The sequence below is a fragment of the Leucopleurus acutus genome (genome assembly GCF_964270905.1).
Source record: "Leucopleurus acutus genome assembly, chromosome: 17".
NCBI lineage: Eukaryota > Metazoa > Chordata > Mammalia > Artiodactyla > Delphinidae > Leucopleurus > Leucopleurus acutus.
The window spans coordinates 69,228,348-69,247,487 of NC_139159.1; the positions used below are offsets into that span (position 1 = coordinate 69,228,348).

A 19,140-nucleotide genomic window follows, 5' to 3' on the forward strand; every position below is an offset into this window, starting at 1 on the left:
ACTAAGCCCGTGCAGCACAACTACTGAGCCTGCACTCTAGAGCCCGCAAGCTATAACTACTGAGCCTGCGTGCCAGAACTACTGAAGCCCGCACACCTAGAGCTCCGCAACAAGAGAAGTCACTGCAATGAGAAGCCTGCGCATCACAATGAAGAGTAGCCCCGGCTCGCTGAAACTAGAGAAAGCCCCCGTGCAGCAACAAAGACCCAACGCAGCCAAAAATAAATAAAAAACCAAAAAAAAAGGGTTCTTGCCCTTGACATTAGTATAATGTGGCCGACCACGGTCCGCAGTTCTGCCTAATCGGGTAGTAGATAGAAAGGATGATGTGCAGAGATGAGAGGGATGTTTTTCTCGGTAGCGCCTACCACTCCAAGCCCAATACCACGAAGGGTGCCCGCTCCATACACCGCACGCAGCGACGCCTCCGACAGGCGGCCTTGTAGCATCTTCCTCGGAAGGTCGACCGCTCAGACCCTGCTTCCCGGTGGGGTGGAGTAGCTCTGGCAGGCGGCGCCCTTTGGCTCTCCTCCTGCCAAGCAGTTCTGAATCATGTTTATGGGACGTTTAATGGGCTCTAATAAAGCAGCTAATAATTCCCTCCCGACGAAGCAGTGACTGCCTCACACGCCAACGCCTTTGCGGGTGAGGCGCCCACCCTGAGGCTGGAGGGCGCGGCTGCCCAACAGCGCCTGCGCCACTGGGTGGCGCCAAAAGCAGCAAAGGCGGCCCCGGCTCCGGAGATGGGCGGAAACCATGGCAACGATAGGGACGTCTGCTACGCCGAGCGTGGTGACCGCGAGGGGAGCGCCCCTAGCGCCGTATTATGACGCGAGCGTCGGCGCGCGGCTTCCGCGGTCTCGCGTGACCGCGGGAGCAGCCTCCGGGCCTGGCAACAGCAGCAACTGCAGAGGCGGGCGGGCGAGGTCAAGATGGTGGCTCCACGGGCGGGGGAGGCGGTGGAGGGAGGAGGAGCCAGACCATAGCCGGCCGGAAACACCGACACCCACAGGCCTCCCGGGAGCCGCCGCCGCCGCCTCCGCCGCCTGCTCCAGCTCGAGAGACGCGAGCGGGCGGCGGGGCGGGCCGTGAGAGAGACACGAGAGGAGGGAGGGCGGGGGCGGAGTCGCCCGCCTTCGCCTCCGCCCCCGGCCGCCGTCCCGGCCCCTGCCCCGCGCGGCTCTACCCGGCCCGCCCAGCCCCGGTGTGGCAGCGGCTTATGGCGGCGCTGGGGCCCCCGGAGCAGCAGGTGCGGATGGCCCATCAGCAGGTCTGGGCGGCGCTCGAAGTGGCGCTCCGGGTGCCCTGCCTCTACATCATCGACGCCATCTTCAACTCCTACTACGATTACAGCCAAAGCCGGTTCTGCATCGGGCTCCAGATCTTCCTCCGGCTCCTTGGTGAGGGGGACGGGGTAGCCTGCGTCCGGGGACGGCTCCGCGGGCCGAGACGTGCAGGAAGGAGAGGGCGGCCGAGCGCAGGCCGTGGGGTGTGTGTATGTATGTGTGTGTGTGTGTGTGTACGTACTAGTTTCGCGGGCCGAGACGTGCAAGAGGGAGAGGGCAGCCGCGCGCAGGCGGTGGTGTGTGTGTGTGTGTGTGTGTGGTGTGTGTGTGTGTGGTGTGTGTGTGTGCGCGCGCGCTAGTTTCGTTTCCCCCCTGGGGGCGTCTTTGCGGGCCGGACGGGAGGAGGAGATGACATTTGTCTCAGAGTTGACAGCGGAGTGGTCCTCCCTGCGAGTCAGTCTCCTGTTCATTTTTGCCTCTGAGGGAGGGCGGGGAGAAAGCAGCGAGGTGTGAGCATGCGGCTCTGTGCCTGCTGTTTCTCTAGGGGAATGAGTGCTTGACCGCGTTCTATGCGACAGCCTTGGAAAAACAGCAACTCTGCTTACGTTTTTGATCTCGCCGTGTGTGACCTTGGGCTCGTCGTGCCGAGGCCTGGGCCTCAGTTTCCCCCTTTCCAAAATGCAGGGTACTCGTATGTTGTCATTTAAATGACATCCAAACGAAAGAGAATGTCAGACCTTGAAACTGTTAGAAAAATCCTCACGAAGAAGGCGATACTTATAACGAGTCCTAAAATTTTCCATGAATAGAGAAGAAGGTATTGAGAACGGTTATAAAAACGTGGCTAGGAAGTGATAAGACTTGAAAATCAGTGTCTTGGTTGCATATGAATGGAGTGTTAAAAGAATCTTATACTTCACTCCCCATTTTCACTTGCATTACCAGAGTGAGAAGGATTTACGCTTAAAAGAAGTTTTTGAGTAATTGAAACGTGGCAAATTTTGTTGATGAGGTAATTCTTGTGTTAGTTTTTAGTGAGGCTGTGCTTTTGAAGTGTTGCTGAGGACGAGCTGATGGTGAGATCCTTACCAAGCCTTTCTGAATTAGGAGCCATCTGTTGCTGCTTTATTCCTACTCTTTAAAAAAGTGGTAATGTTGAGTTTTGTTTATAACACCACTTTACATTTGTTTGGTACTTTACTTTTGCAGTGCCTTTTCACTGGTATTATCTAACCTAACGTTCAAAAATCCCTCAAAGGAGGGTGGGTGGTGGTATTCTCATTTTACAAATGAGGAAACTGAGAGATAGAGGTTAAGTGTTTTGCTTTTGATACACGGCAAGTAATTGGTTGCCAGCACCTGGGCTTAACAATCTTCTGGCCTGGTTCGTCTTCCTCCTCAGTACAGCTGCAGTCCAGATACAGAATGCTATAATAATGATTATATGCTAGATCTTAAAACTAACAGATGTGAACGTGATGTTCTTTAGCACAAGACTTCTCAGTAACCCACCAGCTACTTAATCCCAGCCATCCTGCTTACCACTGCAAAATGTAATGCCCTCTTATTTGTGGCAAAAATGGAGCTGTGTGATTTCCAATGTATAGAAATAGCGAATCATTATGTTGTACACCTGAAACTAATATAATGTTATCTATTGATTATACCCCAATAAAAAAAGAACATTAGCTAGCTTTAATGTTTTGTACTTAACATATTTTGTTTAATTCTGATAGGGAATACAAGTGAGGTTAGTTAAATAATGTTACAATGAAATTAATAAGAATGGGGACCTGTTGGGAAAGCATTTTATTCCTGCCAGTTAGAAGTCACTCATTATGATCATAAATTAACAGGCAGTTGCTTGTCTCATTATAGAAAGGTGGTCCCAGCTGAGCCTGATAGATGCCAACCCCTCCCCGCGGTACCTCTCCACGTTAATTGATGACATGCGTGCAGTCAAGACCTGTGCTGACTCCTGGGTTGGGGAGACTGAGAAATGGAGAACACTGATCACTTCTATTCCTGAACCCCACAGGAGAAGAGAGAGTTTGCTAGAGAGAGAGCAGAGGCTCTAGGGAACTTTATGAAATTTGGGATTACCAAGTGTAGTTTTGGGCACTGAATAACCAAATGTATTGTAACATGGACTCGAGGGTGGTCGGAGGGGCTTTCCCTGCTTCTGCTTTGAGAGGAGGGAGGAGGCCATGGTGGAGGAGCTGGAAAAAAGAAACCAAAACAAAACTGGGTTTGAGAGGATTCACATACTCATTCTGCCAGTAGTGTAGCCACTGTCTTGAGTGTTCTTCTGGCATGTAACTACAGGGCCTCTGAGAGCCCCTTGGGGACCAGGTGCTTTAATGCATTGTGCTCAGAGTTGAGCTTCAGGCTAGGGAGCTTTAAAGGAGTATTTTCTTTAATTAAATCTTCTGTAGTTTAAGAACACTGAATAAAGTAATCTGGTGTTTTCCTTGTACTATATCCATGCTTCTTATTTTTGTAGTAAATCATGGAAGTTTGCATTTGAGAGGTTAAAGAAGAATGTGACCTCAGGCAAGTTACACCTGCTCTGTGCCTCCCTTTTCTTATCGGTACCTTTTTAAAGATGGATCATAATGGTGTATCTCTCTTATAGAGTGTTAAGGGCAATAAATAAGGACATAAGTTCTTGTAACAGTACCTGGAACCTAGTAAGGGCCATTTAATTGTTAGCTACTGGTAAACATGGTAGCTTTAAAAAAATTTTTGTAATACTTCAATTAAGACCATACTGTGTTACAGATATTTCAGTTTTTGGAAGTCATCAGCACAATGTTGGTGCTGTTTATTAGAAAATTTTGATCCCAGAGTATTCTCTGGGTCAGACTTTATGAGAGATACAAAATATTTTCCCAATCTATCATTTGACTGCTCCTCACATTATGGCAGTGTAATTATGCTAATTTATGACATTTGTAAGAATGATAAAATTATTAAAAACTGGTTTTGGTGGTAAAAAATTTCATCCTGAATAAAAACAAATGTCTTAACTATTTGAGGACCATTCGATGAAGCATCTTATTTGTTATGGAAAGTGACAGGTTTGTGTGTAAAAGATACCAAAGGATGGTTGAAATCAATTGTTCTATCTGGTTAGTTTTTTAATAATTGTAGACCTCTCTGTGCTACTGTATATAAATCTCAAAATTTGTCACTCTCACCTTTTTCCTTAAAATGGAATTGTAAACATGGAAATCTAGTCTGTATCCAGTTTTATTTAGTGTCTGAAGAATTTTGTCTCCTACCCCTACAAAAAACTATTACTACACTATACTTTTATTTGGTATCAAACTAATAAGAGAATTTCAGCAAGTCAGAATATAAAGCATCTCATTTTGGAGATCCAAATAAGGTCATATCACAATATATATAACTTTTAAGAATATTAAGCTATTCTTAGGAGGTGTTCAATGCTAAATGAAATGCAGCCCAGTGCAGTGTAATGCTGAATTAACAAGTCTAAATCCAAGGCAGAAAATGCAAGCATAGGAGTTTGTTTTAATAGTATTACTCATATAATGACAATTCATTGAAGTGGAAAGTCCTTTCTAAACATAAAAGAAAATCCAGAAGTTACAAGGGTAAATTTGAGTACATAAAAATGAAAAACTTCTTTATGAAAAAATTCTTTTTTTACAAAGATTCTTAAAAATGACACATTAAGGGGAAAATATTTGCATCATATTTAGTTGAAGTACTAATAAAAGTTTTACTCTGTCAATAAGAAAAACTTATACTCCCAGAGAAAAATGGGCCCAGGATAAGCATTTCACAGTAAATGAAATGCACATGGTCAATAAGCAAAACAAAAATTACTCAGCCTTATTTATAATTTAACAAATGTAGTTAAAACAAAATTTCACTTATGAGATTCGTGAAGAATTCAAAGTTTGAATAAAAACTAGTTTGGCAGAAGTATGGGGAAATAGATGAAGTTAAACAATTTTTGTAAGGTGTTATTTCTGTGTAAAGCCATTTGGTGCTATCAACTAAAATTCATCGTATACCTTTTGACTCACAATTCCAGTTCTGAGAACTTGGCCTGAAGATATAGTTGTGCAAAAACTGTTGGCAAGGGTATTCATTGCAGCATTGTTGGTAATAACAAAACAAAAACAAATTGTTAATCTAAATGTCTATTGAAAGAGAATCTGTTCATTGTACAATATTATCAGTTTCAGCCATGCAATGAAATTGTTGAAAACAATGAGATAGTTATTTTTGGTGCTGTAGAAAGAACTCAGAAAACCTGTGAAGTGAAGCAGTAGTAATTATGACTGCATTGGGATAGCCTTAGGGGTTCTCAGCAGAGATACCGTTGACATTTTAGATGGGATAATTCTTTGGTGGGGGCGTGGGGACTGTGGCCGGACGACTGGAGGGGAAGGGAGGGTGTGTAAACTGATCCTGGTTGAGAACTACTGAGGTGGACAAATAGACCAGTAAATAGCACAGAATAGAAAGCCCAGAAACAGACCACCCATGTATGTAGAGAAACTTGATGTGTTTCAGAGGTAGAATTGGAAGTATACAATACATTGAGGTAAATACAGACTATTAAGTTAGTGGTTATTTATTCACGTGAAAAAAATTATACTGGATCCCTACCTCACATCAATATATAAATAGTTCGGACTTCCTGGTGGCACAGTGGTTAAGAATCCACCTGCCATTGCAGGGGACACGGGTTCAAGCCCTGGTCCGGGAAGATCCCACATGCCGCAGAGCAACTAAGCCCGTGCGCCACAGCTACTGAGCTTGCGCTCTAGAGCCTGTGACACACCTACTGAAGCCCCTGCACCTAGGACCCGTGCTTTGCAACAAGAGAAGCCACCACGATGAGAAACCCGCGCACCTCAACGAAGAGTAGCCCCTGCTCACCGCAACTAGAGAACGCCCGCGTGCAGCAACAAAGACCCAACACAGCCAAAATAAATAAATAAATTTATAAAATATATATATAAATAGTTCTAAATGGATTAATATCTAAATGTGAAAAGCAGAACTTTAAAAGTTTTAGAAGAAAATATAGAATTTTTTTTTTTTAGGGTTAGAGTAAGGGAAAAGTTCTTTAGAAATATGTAAAAGCAAATGTATTAAATAATGATTGATAAGTTCAATCAAAAAAATATAGAATTTTTTTTTTAGGGTTAGAGTAAGGGAAAAGTTCTTTAGAAATATGTAAAAGCAAATGTATTAAATAATGATTGATAAGTTCAATGATATTAAAATTAAAACCCTCCGTTAATCATAAGCCAGCATCAGAAAGTGAAAAGAGCGGCCACACATCTGGAGAAGATATTTGCATTACAGATAGCTACAAAGAGTCCGTAGTCAGAATATTTTTTAAATGACTACAATTCAATAAGGAAAAACAACTCCGTAAATAATTGAGCAAAAGATAAACTGGCAATTCACAGAGGAAGAAACATTGAATGGTCAGTAAATCGAAAGGTGCCCTCTTTGATGAGTAATCAGAAATGTAATTTTTAGAAAAGGTTAAAAAACTCCACTATTATAATGAGATCTCCTTTGGGTAAAAAGCAAAAATAAGTATTTATCCATGAATGTGTGCTTATTTATGCAAAACTTGGTTAACTTTTCATTTAATACCTATAGGGTTGAACTTTTAAAAAAAAATCATGTTCCTATATTTCTTTTTAATAAACACATAGTTAAAAATTTAATTTAAAAGCAAAATTTATCTTATTAATAAAAAACTTAGAATACCCTTTTTTTAACCTAAAGTAAGAGTTTGATAGAAAAATTTTCTTTATGCTATAGTTTGTCAAGTACACCTACAGACTGACATCCCAAGATGTTTTATTTACTTTGTTCTATATTTCATTGCATATGGTTCTCTTGGGAGTAATGTAGTTAAAACATTTTTGTACTGTTCCGTCTTTATTCTGTCAGGCATTGAAATGTTTTTCCACAGCTTGCTTTAGATTTTATATTAAAGGTATTTAAGGTACCTGGGGAGTTATGTCTTATTTCCTTCTAATTTTTAGTCCCCAACTTCCAGAAAGGTTAAGGGTATGAATGGACTTTACACATAAAAGAATTAAACACTTTGCTGTGTAACATGCATGGTGGTTTCTTTTTTGTTTTCAGCTTGTTTTGTTTGCTCATTTTTGGTAATCCAAATTGAAAAGGCCCTGAACTCTTTCATGAATTGAGTTCATGTATATCTTCAAAGCTCTGAATTGATTTTGATACCTGCCGTTTTCCTACCTTGAGCACTTTAGTGAGGCTCTCTAATCACTGGAGAATTGGATCCCTGAATTGTGATTCCAGTTAATTCTATGCACCACTGTCCCAAGGTGATTTTTCTTTATAAAGTAGCATTTATATATAGCCTTGATTACTTGTTGCAGGTCACTCTTAAATCCTAATGAGGAAACTGTCCTGGGGCTTAATTTACTTAGGCCTACAGGTTAAATATCAAGAGTTGCATGTCTGAAGTTGTGAAAATGCAATGAAACTTTGATATTATTGACAACACTTCCCGAAGGCCATGAGAGGGAATATTACTTGAGAGATTTGGAAAGTTGACTTTTTTTTCCTGTGAAATGAGAGCTGATTCTACATTCCATACACAGGAACATGAGTATAAAGGAAAAATTTAAGAATTTTAAAAATTAAAATAATTTTAAATAATAAACAATAATAAAATTAAAATAATTTTATATTATTCTTGAAATGTTTGGTCATTATTAAATCTTGGGGAATAATTTTAATCAAGAAAGAGTAGTATCAGGGGCTTCCCTGATGGCACAGTGGTTAAGAATCTGCCTGCCAGTGCAGGGAACATGGGTTCGAGCCCTGGTCCGGGAAGGTCCCACATGCCAGGGAGCAACTAAGCCCGTGCGCCACAACTACTGAGCCTGCATGCCATAACTACTAAAGCCTGCACGTCTAGAGCCCGTGCTCCGCAACAAGAGAAGCCACTGCAATGAGAAGCCCGCGCACCGCAAGGAAGAGTAGCCCCCGCTCACTGCAACTAGAGAAAGCCCGCGCGCAGCATCGAAGACCCAACGCAGCCAAAAATAAAAATAAATAAATAAATTTAAAAAAAAGATTAAATGGAGACAAATCAACTTTAGGGGTGTTTACTTTAAAAAAAAAAAAAGTATCAGATTGTTACTTGCTAGGAGACATCCAAACTTTGAGGTAGTCTCACTACACTATTTGTCTATCACACTCTCTTTTGTCCAGAAGTATTTCTAAAACCCAAATAATTCCTTAATCTGTGTAAAAATAAGCATCGGGGAAAAAAAGCTATTAGAATAAAAAGATCTGGTTATAAGTTACAGCACAGTTCATGAATATTCACAAGTAAAGATTAATGTACCACTTTGTGAATAGCAAGTTAAAAATAATTTACAGTCCCTGCTTGACTTTCTCCCTTTTAAAAAGTAACATAATAGAACTGAAGTTATCATGGTTTTGTTTTGACGCATTTTAGGAGATTAAGTTTTGTTTCAGGAAAAAATACTTTTGTTTTTCTGTGTAGAGAAAGTAAGATTACATATGGCATATGGTGGCTGAGTAAATTCCATTTCCTGTTACCTTCCACAGGAAGGGTTTCTAAACCTGCTCAAAAAAAAAAAGCCCATTTTCTGTTGAAAGGGCTCTTTGGGAGGATTATTAGTGGCCCACTTGTTCAGCGAATTGGGTGGTTCTTGCGCAGAGGTTGATGTATCTTCCAGGTGATTGTTTTCTTTTGTTGTCCTTTTCACAAATGACCTGACAAATAGGCACAGGATAAAATTTTAAGTTTGTGGGCAAAGTCATCATTTGGAGGAACTTGGCCCTTGCTTTTAACTGCAGTAGATTGTGGAATGGCTCTATGGTATTATGCAGTGTTGGTCTTGGTTGCATGCTGAAATCAGATGGATAGATAGATGGATGTTTAATTTGGAGTTTGTCACTTTTTCGGTACTCCAAGGTCTGATTTCTCAGCTTTGTCTTACCTTTTCATAGGTTTCAATTTCCAAGTGGGCTGTATTTTATGGTTGCCTTTAAAAATAGAACACAGAATTCAACAGAAACGTTTATTTCCCCAATTATTTTATTTTCTACAAAATATTTCGGGATCTATAGATGTAAAAGGCAGGATCCTTGCTTGCTAGTAGGTACCTACTCAGATAACTACAAACTTCAGTGTCAGGTGGTATATGAGTATCAGGAGTTTCACCAAGTTCTGTAGATGTGCTGAAGGAACAGTCAGTATCAGGAAAAGTGGGTTTGTAGGATGGGTAGGATTTGAACAGTCAGGGATTTGGGAAGTTGATGGGGCCGTTCTGCCAGGCAAAGAGAAGAATGTAAATACAGCTGTAATCATGGCAGAGAAGAAGGGGTATGTTTGGGAAAGAAATCTGGAGCATTGGTGTGTGTGTTGGGAGGATTATTACTTTAAAGCAAATTGGGTCCTTGAATGTTAGGACAAGGAGTGTAGGTTTTAATTGATAGTAATTTCAGAGCTGCTGCAGTATTTTGAGCAGAGACATGAAGAAAGGCAATTTGGTGACGGCTTGTAGATGGATTTGGATGAGAGAGTTTTCAGAGACAGACTAATAGGTGGGTGTCACTGAGAAAAGGAAGGTATAGGTATTAGTAAAATTTGTCACTGATTGTCAGAGTTTGAGGATGAGGGGCTAGAGGTGCTGTTAGGAGAATAACAATGGTACCTCTGACTGACATTGGAAATCGCGAGGAAGAGCTGTTTGAGGTGAGAGTAGGTTCAGTAGGTTTTAGAAGTTTTGGGTGTTGCAGTTGTAATGTAGAAGTGTAAGTAGGTGAATATTTGGGTGTGGTTCCCATAGCTGAAACCTTGGATAATAATGTTTATCGTAATCTCACTTAAAAATTTGTCAGAGCACCAAGAAAGATGGTGCTGGATGCACAACAGACTATACATTGGTTGCTTACGGGGGGGGGGAGGGGGAAGATTTATTAAAACGTGTGGTTTTCTGAATGTTACTTTCGTAATTTGAAGAACAGTAAAAAGGGTTGACTATTTGAAGAAAAAGATTCAAACATACAGGAAAAAGGAAACTTGGAGGAAATGTCTGGTATCTGAGGAAAGTATGTACAGAAAAAAAGTGAATTTGGACCTGAAGGAGAATGCTCAAATTTAAGGGGCAGGAAAAATAAGAGCCAGCAGGAGTTCAGTTTGAGTAAAAGGAGGAATTAGGGGTAAGTGTGAAACTTAAACTTGATTTCCTAAAGAACACGTTTGAGAAAAAGAAATCTCAGATTTAATAGGAACAAGTTTTCCATTTGGGTTACTTTTAATTCTTAATGTTTTGGTAATGGAATTATCTTAAATATTTTTAATTATGAATATGTTCTTTCAGGTTTCAAACTTCTTAAACTGTATATCATGACAAACTCATCTTGAAGATAATTTAGTAATTTGGACATATACTACTACCTGAATTACTTTGGAAATTAGAAAATAAGGGGTAGGATTTTTAAGGATGTTTGATCTGTCCTGTTGAACTTTGACTTTACAAAAAACATTTATTGGCCTTTAAGCCTAAATTGTATTCAGGCTTAACATTCATCAGTTTGAAAATATTCATACTTCCTTACTAAAGGAAGAATATCATAACTGTTAGTGGAAAAAACATTCTTTAAAAATGTTTCATTCGAATGTCCTTTCTTTTTTTTTTAGGTATATTTGTATCCAGTATTGTTCTGATCTTGTCACAGCGATCACTTTTCAAGTTTTACATGTACAGCTCAGCCTTTCTATTAGCTGCAACTTCAGTGTTGGTAAATTATTATGCTGCTTTGCACATTGACTTCTATGGTGCCTACAACACATCAGCTTTTGGAATTGAGCTGCTTCCTCGAAAAGGGCCCTCGCTGTGGATGGCACTCATCGTTCTACAGCTAACATTTGGAATTGGATACATTACACTACTCCAAATTCATTCCGTCTATTCACAGTTAATTATTTTGGATCTCTTGGTTCCTGTAATAGGCTTAATCACAGAGCTACCATTACACATCCGAGAGACTTTAGTTTTTACCTCTTCCTTGATTCTCACGTTAAATACAGTGCTTGTCTTGGCAGTGAAACTTAAGTGGTTTTATTATTCCACAAGATACGTTTATCTTTTAGTAAGGCACATGTATCGAATTTATGGATTACAGTTATTAATGGAGGACACATGGAAGAGGATTCGTTTCCCAGCTGTACTGAGAGTCTTTTGGCTAACAAGAATTACAGCTCAGGCTACGGTATTAATGTACATTTTAAGGATGGCAAATGAAACTGATTCCTTCGTTATTTCTTGGGATGATTTCTGGGACCTCATTTGTAATCTTATAATTAGTGGATGTGATTCTACACTCACTGTACTGGGCATGAGTGCTGTAATTTCCTCAATAGCCCATTATTTGGGTCTTGGAATATTGGCCTTTATTGGATCAACTGAAGAAGATGACAGGCGGCTTGGCTTTGTAGCACCTGTTTTATTTTTTATTTTGGCTCTTCAGACTGGTTTAAGTGGGCTAAGACCAGAAGAGAGACTTATTCGCTTAAGTAGAAACATGTGCCTTTTATTAACAGCAGTCCTGCATTTCATCCACGGAATGACAGACCCTGTATTAATGTCTCTCAGTGCCTCTCATGTGTCATCTTTTCGTAGACATTTTCCTGTGCTCTTTGTCTCTGCTTGCCTGTTTATTCTTCCTGTTATACTCAGTTACGTTCTTTGGCATCACTATGCACTAAATACATGGTTGTTTGCAGTTACAGCCTTTTGTGTGGAACTCTGCTTAAAAGTAATTGTTTCTCTCACTGTTTATACGTTATTCATGATTGATGGCTACTATAATGTCCTCTGGGAAAAGCTTGATGATTATGTCTACTATGTTCGTTCAACAGGCAATATTATTGAATTTATATTTGGGGTGGTAATGTTTGGAAATGGGGCTTATACTATGATGTTTGAGTCAGGAAGTAAAATTCGGGCTTGTATGATGTGCTTACATGCCTATTTTAACATCTATTTACAAGCAAAAAATGGCTGGAAGACATTCATGAATCGTAGAACTGCTGTAAAAAAAATCAATTCACTTCCTGAAATAAAAGGGAGCCGCCTACAAGAAATAGATGATGTATGTGCAATCTGCTATCATGAGTTTACAACATCTGCTCGTATTACACCATGTAATCATTATTTCCATGCACTTTGCCTTCGGAAATGGCTGTACATTCAAGATACTTGTCCGATGTGCCATCAGAAAGTGTACATTGAAGATGATACCAAGGATAATTCAAATATATCTAACAACAATGGATTTATCGCACCCAATGAAAATCCAGAGGAAGCTGTAAGAGAAGCTGCTGCTGAATCTGACAGGGAATTGAATGACGACAGTTCAGACTGTGATGACGACGCTCAAAGAGAAAGAAATGGAGTGATTCAGCACACAGGCACAGCAGCTGAAGAACTGATTAATGATGATACTGATTAAAATAGCATTTACTAATCATTGAGGTATTTGTTTAAAATTCAGTTCATCCAAAATGGAGTAATATGCTTCACTTCAGTGTGTAACCAAGCACAAAAACAGTATCAATGTTGAATCTGTGAATGGTTTTCCGTTTACTGTGATGTGCTACTGTAAATATACCTCTTCAATTACTTCTGGTCTCTTTGGTGACCTATTTAAATTTGTGTACATTATTGTACATAGAATAAAATTTTCACATTTTTATGACAAATTTGAACAAATAACTTTTTAATAGATGTAATAATATGGTGCGTCAACTGTGCCAAAGATTCCTCAATGGAAGTATATAATGTATCTAACTCTGGACCCTAGTTTTTCTTTAAAATGGATGGGAGAGAATAAAAATGCAAATCAGGGGAAACCGTATTAAATCAAAGAAATCAGATAATTTGGACCAACCAGAGGATAAATGCTAAATGTAGAGTATTTTTAAAACTAAGGAAAAAAAATAGGCTGCCAGAAGTGATTGAGACACTTTTTTGAAATTTGAGAGTAGCATTGGGGTCGAGCTGGGTTTGAAAGTCACAATTCGGAGAGTGTGTGAGTTGAGAAACAGGCTTATTTATATATCAACTAACCTTTGGTATAAACCAGGATGTGCTATTTTGATGTAAAAATCACTATATTTGTTAGCCAATCTGTTTGCAGAGTTGACATAAAACTGTCCTTTTGAACTTTTGAAGAGATTACAACATGAAATATTTGGGGGATTTCACTATTTTAAACTAAGACATTAAGTGACTTTAAAAAATTCTCATCTGACTTCATGGGTGGCATACAGTGATATAATACCTCTTTAGACAACTTCCAGAGAATTCCTTTATTGAAACTTTTAAGTTTTACCATGAAATTTTATGTACATGATGGAAAAATGGGAGACACATACCAGTTACATGTCAGGAAAAAATATTTTAATAGTGTTGTTATATAGCGTATTGGCTAGTTCCAGTGGATCTTCATCTCTTACTGCTGACATTATTTCCAGTATTTGACTAAAACAGAACAAAAATGGATGGTTACATTTCTAAGTACATATTCTGTTTTAAAGGTATTATCTTTTTTCACATAAAGGAAAAGATACTGTTTTAGCATCTTTTAACATAAAAAGCCGAGCAGGCATTAAAGTTTTCAGCAACGTTAGCAGAAAGTTTAACTGCTAGGATATTTAAAACAGAGCAGTTAAAGACAAATTTCTGAGACAGTCTTGCATATAACTAGAGCCAGGCACCAGGTTCAAGTAAATTACAAAACCAGCCCATATTATGTGTACCACAATTACGGAATTAACCCAGTGGAAATGAAGAGTCCTTTTAAACTGTGGGTTAATTACACATTAGTGGGTCATGATGCGCTTTTAAAAAATAAAAAGGAAAAGCACACTGCATTTAGTAAGGCAAGTACTGTTTCATTTTTGTTTGGGTTTTATACATGCAAGTGTACTGAGTCACAGTGTGGTACTGTGGGGATAGCAGTTAAAATTTGAAAGCCACTGCTTAGAGAACTGGTCGTAAAGGACAGCAAGAAATTGCTGCATCACCACCAGCAGACTGACAACAAAGGAAGTTAGAGCAAGTTACTTAGAACAATGTATGGTTATTAGGGGGGATGGGGAGAGAGAACGTCCTATGTTTTCCCCTTCAACAGAAAGGTGTGAATCTTTCTGTTTCTTTGCCTAGAATAATGATAATTATCAGTAGCTGTTTTCTAGCAATATTATATGTAGACAATATTTCTTATACATGAATTAGAAAGTTCAAAGTCAGAATTAGACATTGAAATATTCTTTGTCTTAAGCTTTTTGTTCCCTTTATGGGTTTTTAAAATATGAACACCTAAAGGAATCAGGGACAGAGATTACAGATTAACTGGAACTTTTAAATTCTATAGGAGTAACAAAAGCCTTGTTTATATTAAATGAACTGACTATACAGTTTTTATCTGACAGTCAAAATAGGCTAAAAGCAAATCTGTTAACACTGAAAGTGACACTAAAGATTCAATTTTCTTAGCAAACTAGATTTTTCTTCTATTAACTACTTGGAATTGGAAATACATAATACTGGGAAATCAGTATGATTCCTGCCACCAATCTCCCTTCTGGTCCTTTCTCCACACTGATACCAGTTAATAGCTTTCCTGCTTAAAATCCTTTGGGTTCTGATAAAATCTAAATTCCTAAGGGTGGCACACAAAAGCCCTCACTCTCTGGCCTTACAGTACCTTCCCTATCACTTACCGAGCATCCTACTTTATGCCACACTGCAGTCATTGTTCCAAGCTCTTCTTCAGTCTGCCTTCGCTGAAGGTGTTTGTCTTGGTCTGGCCTAACTCCTGGTCCAACTTAGTAAACAGATGAAATGTCACCTTAGTTAAGCACTCCATTTCCCCTCAGGGCAGGCAGCTGCTCTGTCCTGTGGTCCCAGTTATATGTTCATACCTCTATAACAGCACTACTATCTTGGATTATACTTTTTATCTGCTTGTTTGCTCTAGGAGGATCCTTGTCAGACTTGGTTAACGCCTTAACTAAAGTGCCTGGCACAGTGTACCTACTCATCTGGTGGGATGAGGGTGGGAACGGTCTTGATTCTTCTGTGTAGTCTCAGTAACTTGTACCTTTCCTGATATTTGGCAAGAGCTCCAAAATGTATTTCAAGGAACTTATAATCTAATGGGGGCGGGGGGTGGGGGCAGAGATCTCTATACAAATAATTGGAACATAAAACTCTTAACAGATGGAGTTTATAAAAATGACTGTAAGTAGGAATTAACTTGCTAATTAATATTTCGCATTAGACTAGGGGCATGTGTATTTCTGAAATGTGGTTTAAAATTTTTCAGTTTGCAAATGTTGATTTTCCCAAGCTCTGCCTACTCAGAACTGGTATTCATGATTGCAGTAGATACTCAAAAGCCTTCTTGGTTCTTAATAGTCTGCATTTAGAAACACCTTAAAATTTTGTCTTGAAAATATGCAGCTAAAGTCAACAGCTATACTTTTACTTAAGATTAAGGCAGTGTGGAAAACCAATTTAGATACACTGTTGGCAACTACTTCCTCTAAGCTGGCTGCTGGAAAACTGCCAGTTTCTTGTCTCTACTGTCCTTTTAAATCTCCAAAGAATTACTGAAATGTCTCTGGACTGAACTTGCAAGTACCTACATTTCATAAAAATTACAAGTGTTTCTTTACTAATCAGAGTTTAAATATATTCCTCACCCTACAGATTTTAAAACATTCAGTTTTAAAGTCTTTGCCAACATCAGCATGTTAATAAAGGAAAATCTTTCCAGTGTTTCTTTATAGAATAATTCTTTATTTTTCTGCTCACTGAATTTTAGATCTGGCTTATCTAATATATTCTTACCTGTTAAAACTACTAAAAAAAGATGGAGCATATTAAAGGAATTACTACAACAATCCTATATTAATTTTTATGAATGTGTGATAAATATATCCAGTTGCCCGAACTGGTAAGCCATACTAGATTGATACAGTCAGATTTAAATTACTGCTTGTGCAACAAAAGAAACTGGATGACAGGCCCATTAAAATAAACTTTTCCTATAAATTACAATATGCTGTACAGCTCCTTGGCAGTTAGATGTGTAATACCGCCCTTTTCACATGTGCTCTGTATTAGTTTAAAAAATGATTCTGAATTAGTTTTTTTTTCCCTAGGAAATAAAATTCTATAAAGTTCTGCCCTTTTTCTCGGTTGGAAAAAGGAAATCATTTCTATAATTTGTCCTTTTGTTCAGAGGCTTAAAGAACTGTGTTATTTCTTAGGTTCATTCAAGCTGTCAAATCACTTAAAATACAGATACCATTAAAAAAAGGTCTTCTGCTAAGACTGTGCTTTTATACATCAGCAGGAAACCTGCAAGATAACAGAACTTAAGCCAGGTAAGGTGATTCTATGTATGGATAGCTTTAAGATCTTTTTCCCTCCCTACAAAATGACAAATGACCAAGATCACATGAAGTTCTTACTCTGTAATAAAACCACTCTGGGTTGAGAGGATATGAAAAAAGGAGCTGATACACAGCAATTAGGCACGAATTCCTCCAAATAACTGCATTAAAATGGTGTTTGATAACTTCACTTGGATTTCACCCAACTTTAATTCTGTCCCTTGAGTTCATTTTGTAAATGGCATTTGATGGTTGACTTCAATGTTCTGGAGACCATGAAAACAAGATACTTACATTATATGGCAGGGTTCATTTCTGTCTTTCAAACAGTGCCCATTTTCCCACTTCTTTTTGGTGGGAAATGAAGTTTTTATATATTTTGATCCAGCATGTGTACTTTTGACTCCACACCAAGGTGCATCTAGAGTTAAGCGAAGAAAGAGAAGTCTCTCAAAGAGATTTTTACCTTTTTAAATTATTGTTTTTTTAATGAATATTATTAAACTATTATATAACCTCTAAAATATACACCATGATTCAGCTTAAAAAATGGTAAAAGGCAACAGAAAACAGCTTTAAGAAAAGTACAAGATAAAATCTTGAACTGTACAAATTCTTAAACTTTTATTTCTTTTTTTCCCCACTAACAGTATTGTTGGTGTATGGTATGCTTTAAAAAATCTAAAGCTAAAAGAAATACAACTGTAACATGAAAACATTTAAGTTAAACTTCTGTTTGCCCCTACTGAATGTAAAACAGTGGCTTTGATTTTTTTTGTTTTTTGTTGTTGTTTGTTTTTTTTGGCTGTGCCACGTGGCATGCGGGATCCTAGTTCCCTGATGACCAGGGATCGAACCCCGTCCCCCCTCCAGTGGAAGCTTAATCACTGGACGGCCAGGGAAGTCCCAAAAACAGTGGCTTTGAATACTGGGATTATTTACTTACCTAAATCTCTAATAAAGAATTGTAGTAGTTTACACATTTTACAACCATTGTATTTTTAATAAGATAATTTAGTTTTCATGACTCCCCAAGGAAATACACCTGATTTCTTCAGAATGGCTCAGTCTTGACTTTACTAAAAAAGTCCATGTGTATAAGAAGAGCCTTGAGCTCAGGGTAGAGATAAAATTTTTAGCTTCTAACTTTGTCTTACTTTGAGAGGCAGCAGATTAATTGCTAAAATTCTTAAATCCAATTGATTTAAATGTTTGCACTTTACTTAAAAAGTATTGTACAATTAAGCCATTACAAAGAAGACATTGTTTAAAAAAAATTCTGAATAGTTTTTGAAAGCCTGAGGTGAAATGCTTAGTTAAGACTCCTGTTTAATACAACAGCCTCCTTAGTTACCCACATGGTCTGACGTTCCATTCTTAAGTGCTTAGGCTTAGTCAGACTTCTAAAATTGAAAAACTCGCTTGTGTAAATATTTTCCATTACAGCTCCCAAAGACTTCCTGAAAAGTATAATTGTTGAGGTGGAGCATGCTAATAAAATAATACTTGTTTACTTTTCTCTAGCTCTTTTTGGGTATGGTTTAATATGAAAATTAAGTTCTAAAAGCAAACTTACCAGTCTCAATCATTAATTTTTCACTAGGTATTGACTTCAGAACTTCCAAATTAGCCTCAGTTTTCAGTGAGCTTGAAAAAAAAAAGTTATTCATATATAAAATAAAAAGGTGCATTTAATGAACAGCAACTTTTTCATATTATAAACTTGTCTAAAACAGATTACAGAACTAACCCAAAATCCTGAAACAAAACTTTGGTTGGCTACAATGGAAGTATACTTTAGAAAGTATTCGCACATTCCCATCCTTACAGAATCCAGGTTAAGATCTATTCCAACCAGATCCTGCCTTTAGGGGGTGCAATTTTTTGTGCCTTCGGTTGATCGTCCAATAACTTTCTGTAACAGTCTATGTTAAACAATTCTTTGAAAAGAATTTATTTGCGTCTCTGGGTAATTTGCATAATTTAGAGCTCATAAGGCTGCATTTGAAGGTATGGCCAATTTCTTTATGGGCCAAATACCCAGGGATTCACTGGTATGAAGGAATCAGATACTCAAGGTTCATGTTTCACTAATCAGAAATAGAATCTTCACAAAGGATGAAAATCACAACCACTGTTAGAACTATGAGTATTTAACATGGTATGAAACTAGAAAGCTGGTTAGGAGATGCCAGTTTTATTATTCCTGTTTAGACCCCACCACAACCCACCCACAAATCTGGAAACTTTTAAGATCTTCCATTACTCCTGATATTCTGAAATGTGATAATGTGTCCGGGCATAAAACCTTTTCATCCATTTAGGCAGCTGGAATCTTCCAATTTAGACTCTTCCCCACCCCTA

The 19,140-nt window shown here is 38.5% G+C and overlaps 2 protein-coding genes across 2 annotated transcripts in view; one reads left to right on the forward strand and one right to left on the reverse strand.

Moving 5' to 3' along the window:
* Positions 1-1,070: 1,070 nt before the first annotated feature.
* Positions 1,071-12,834, forward strand: RNF139 (ring finger protein 139). Its single transcript, XM_082858905.1, has 2 exons — positions 1,071-1,400; positions 11,008-12,834. Exons 1-2 carry the CDS (start codon positions 1,220-1,222, stop codon positions 12,819-12,821), a joined length of 1,995 nt encoding a protein of 664 aa, XP_082715031.1. The 5' UTR covers positions 1,071-1,219; the 3' UTR covers positions 12,822-12,834.
* An 891-nt stretch (positions 12,835-13,725) lies between these two features.
* Positions 13,726-19,140, reverse strand: part of TATDN1 (TatD DNase domain containing 1) — a 37,836-nt gene continuing 32,421 nt past the window's right edge. Inside the window, exons 10-12 of the mRNA XM_082858908.1 lie at positions 18,353-18,423; positions 17,071-17,197; positions 13,726-13,852 (exon numbers count right to left, since the gene is read on the reverse strand). Of these exons, the coding sequence (XP_082715034.1) occupies positions 13,750-13,852; positions 17,071-17,197; positions 18,353-18,423 (301 nt within the window). The 3' untranslated portion in view covers positions 13,726-13,749. The remainder of the gene's footprint in view (positions 13,853-17,070; positions 17,198-18,352; positions 18,424-19,140) is intronic.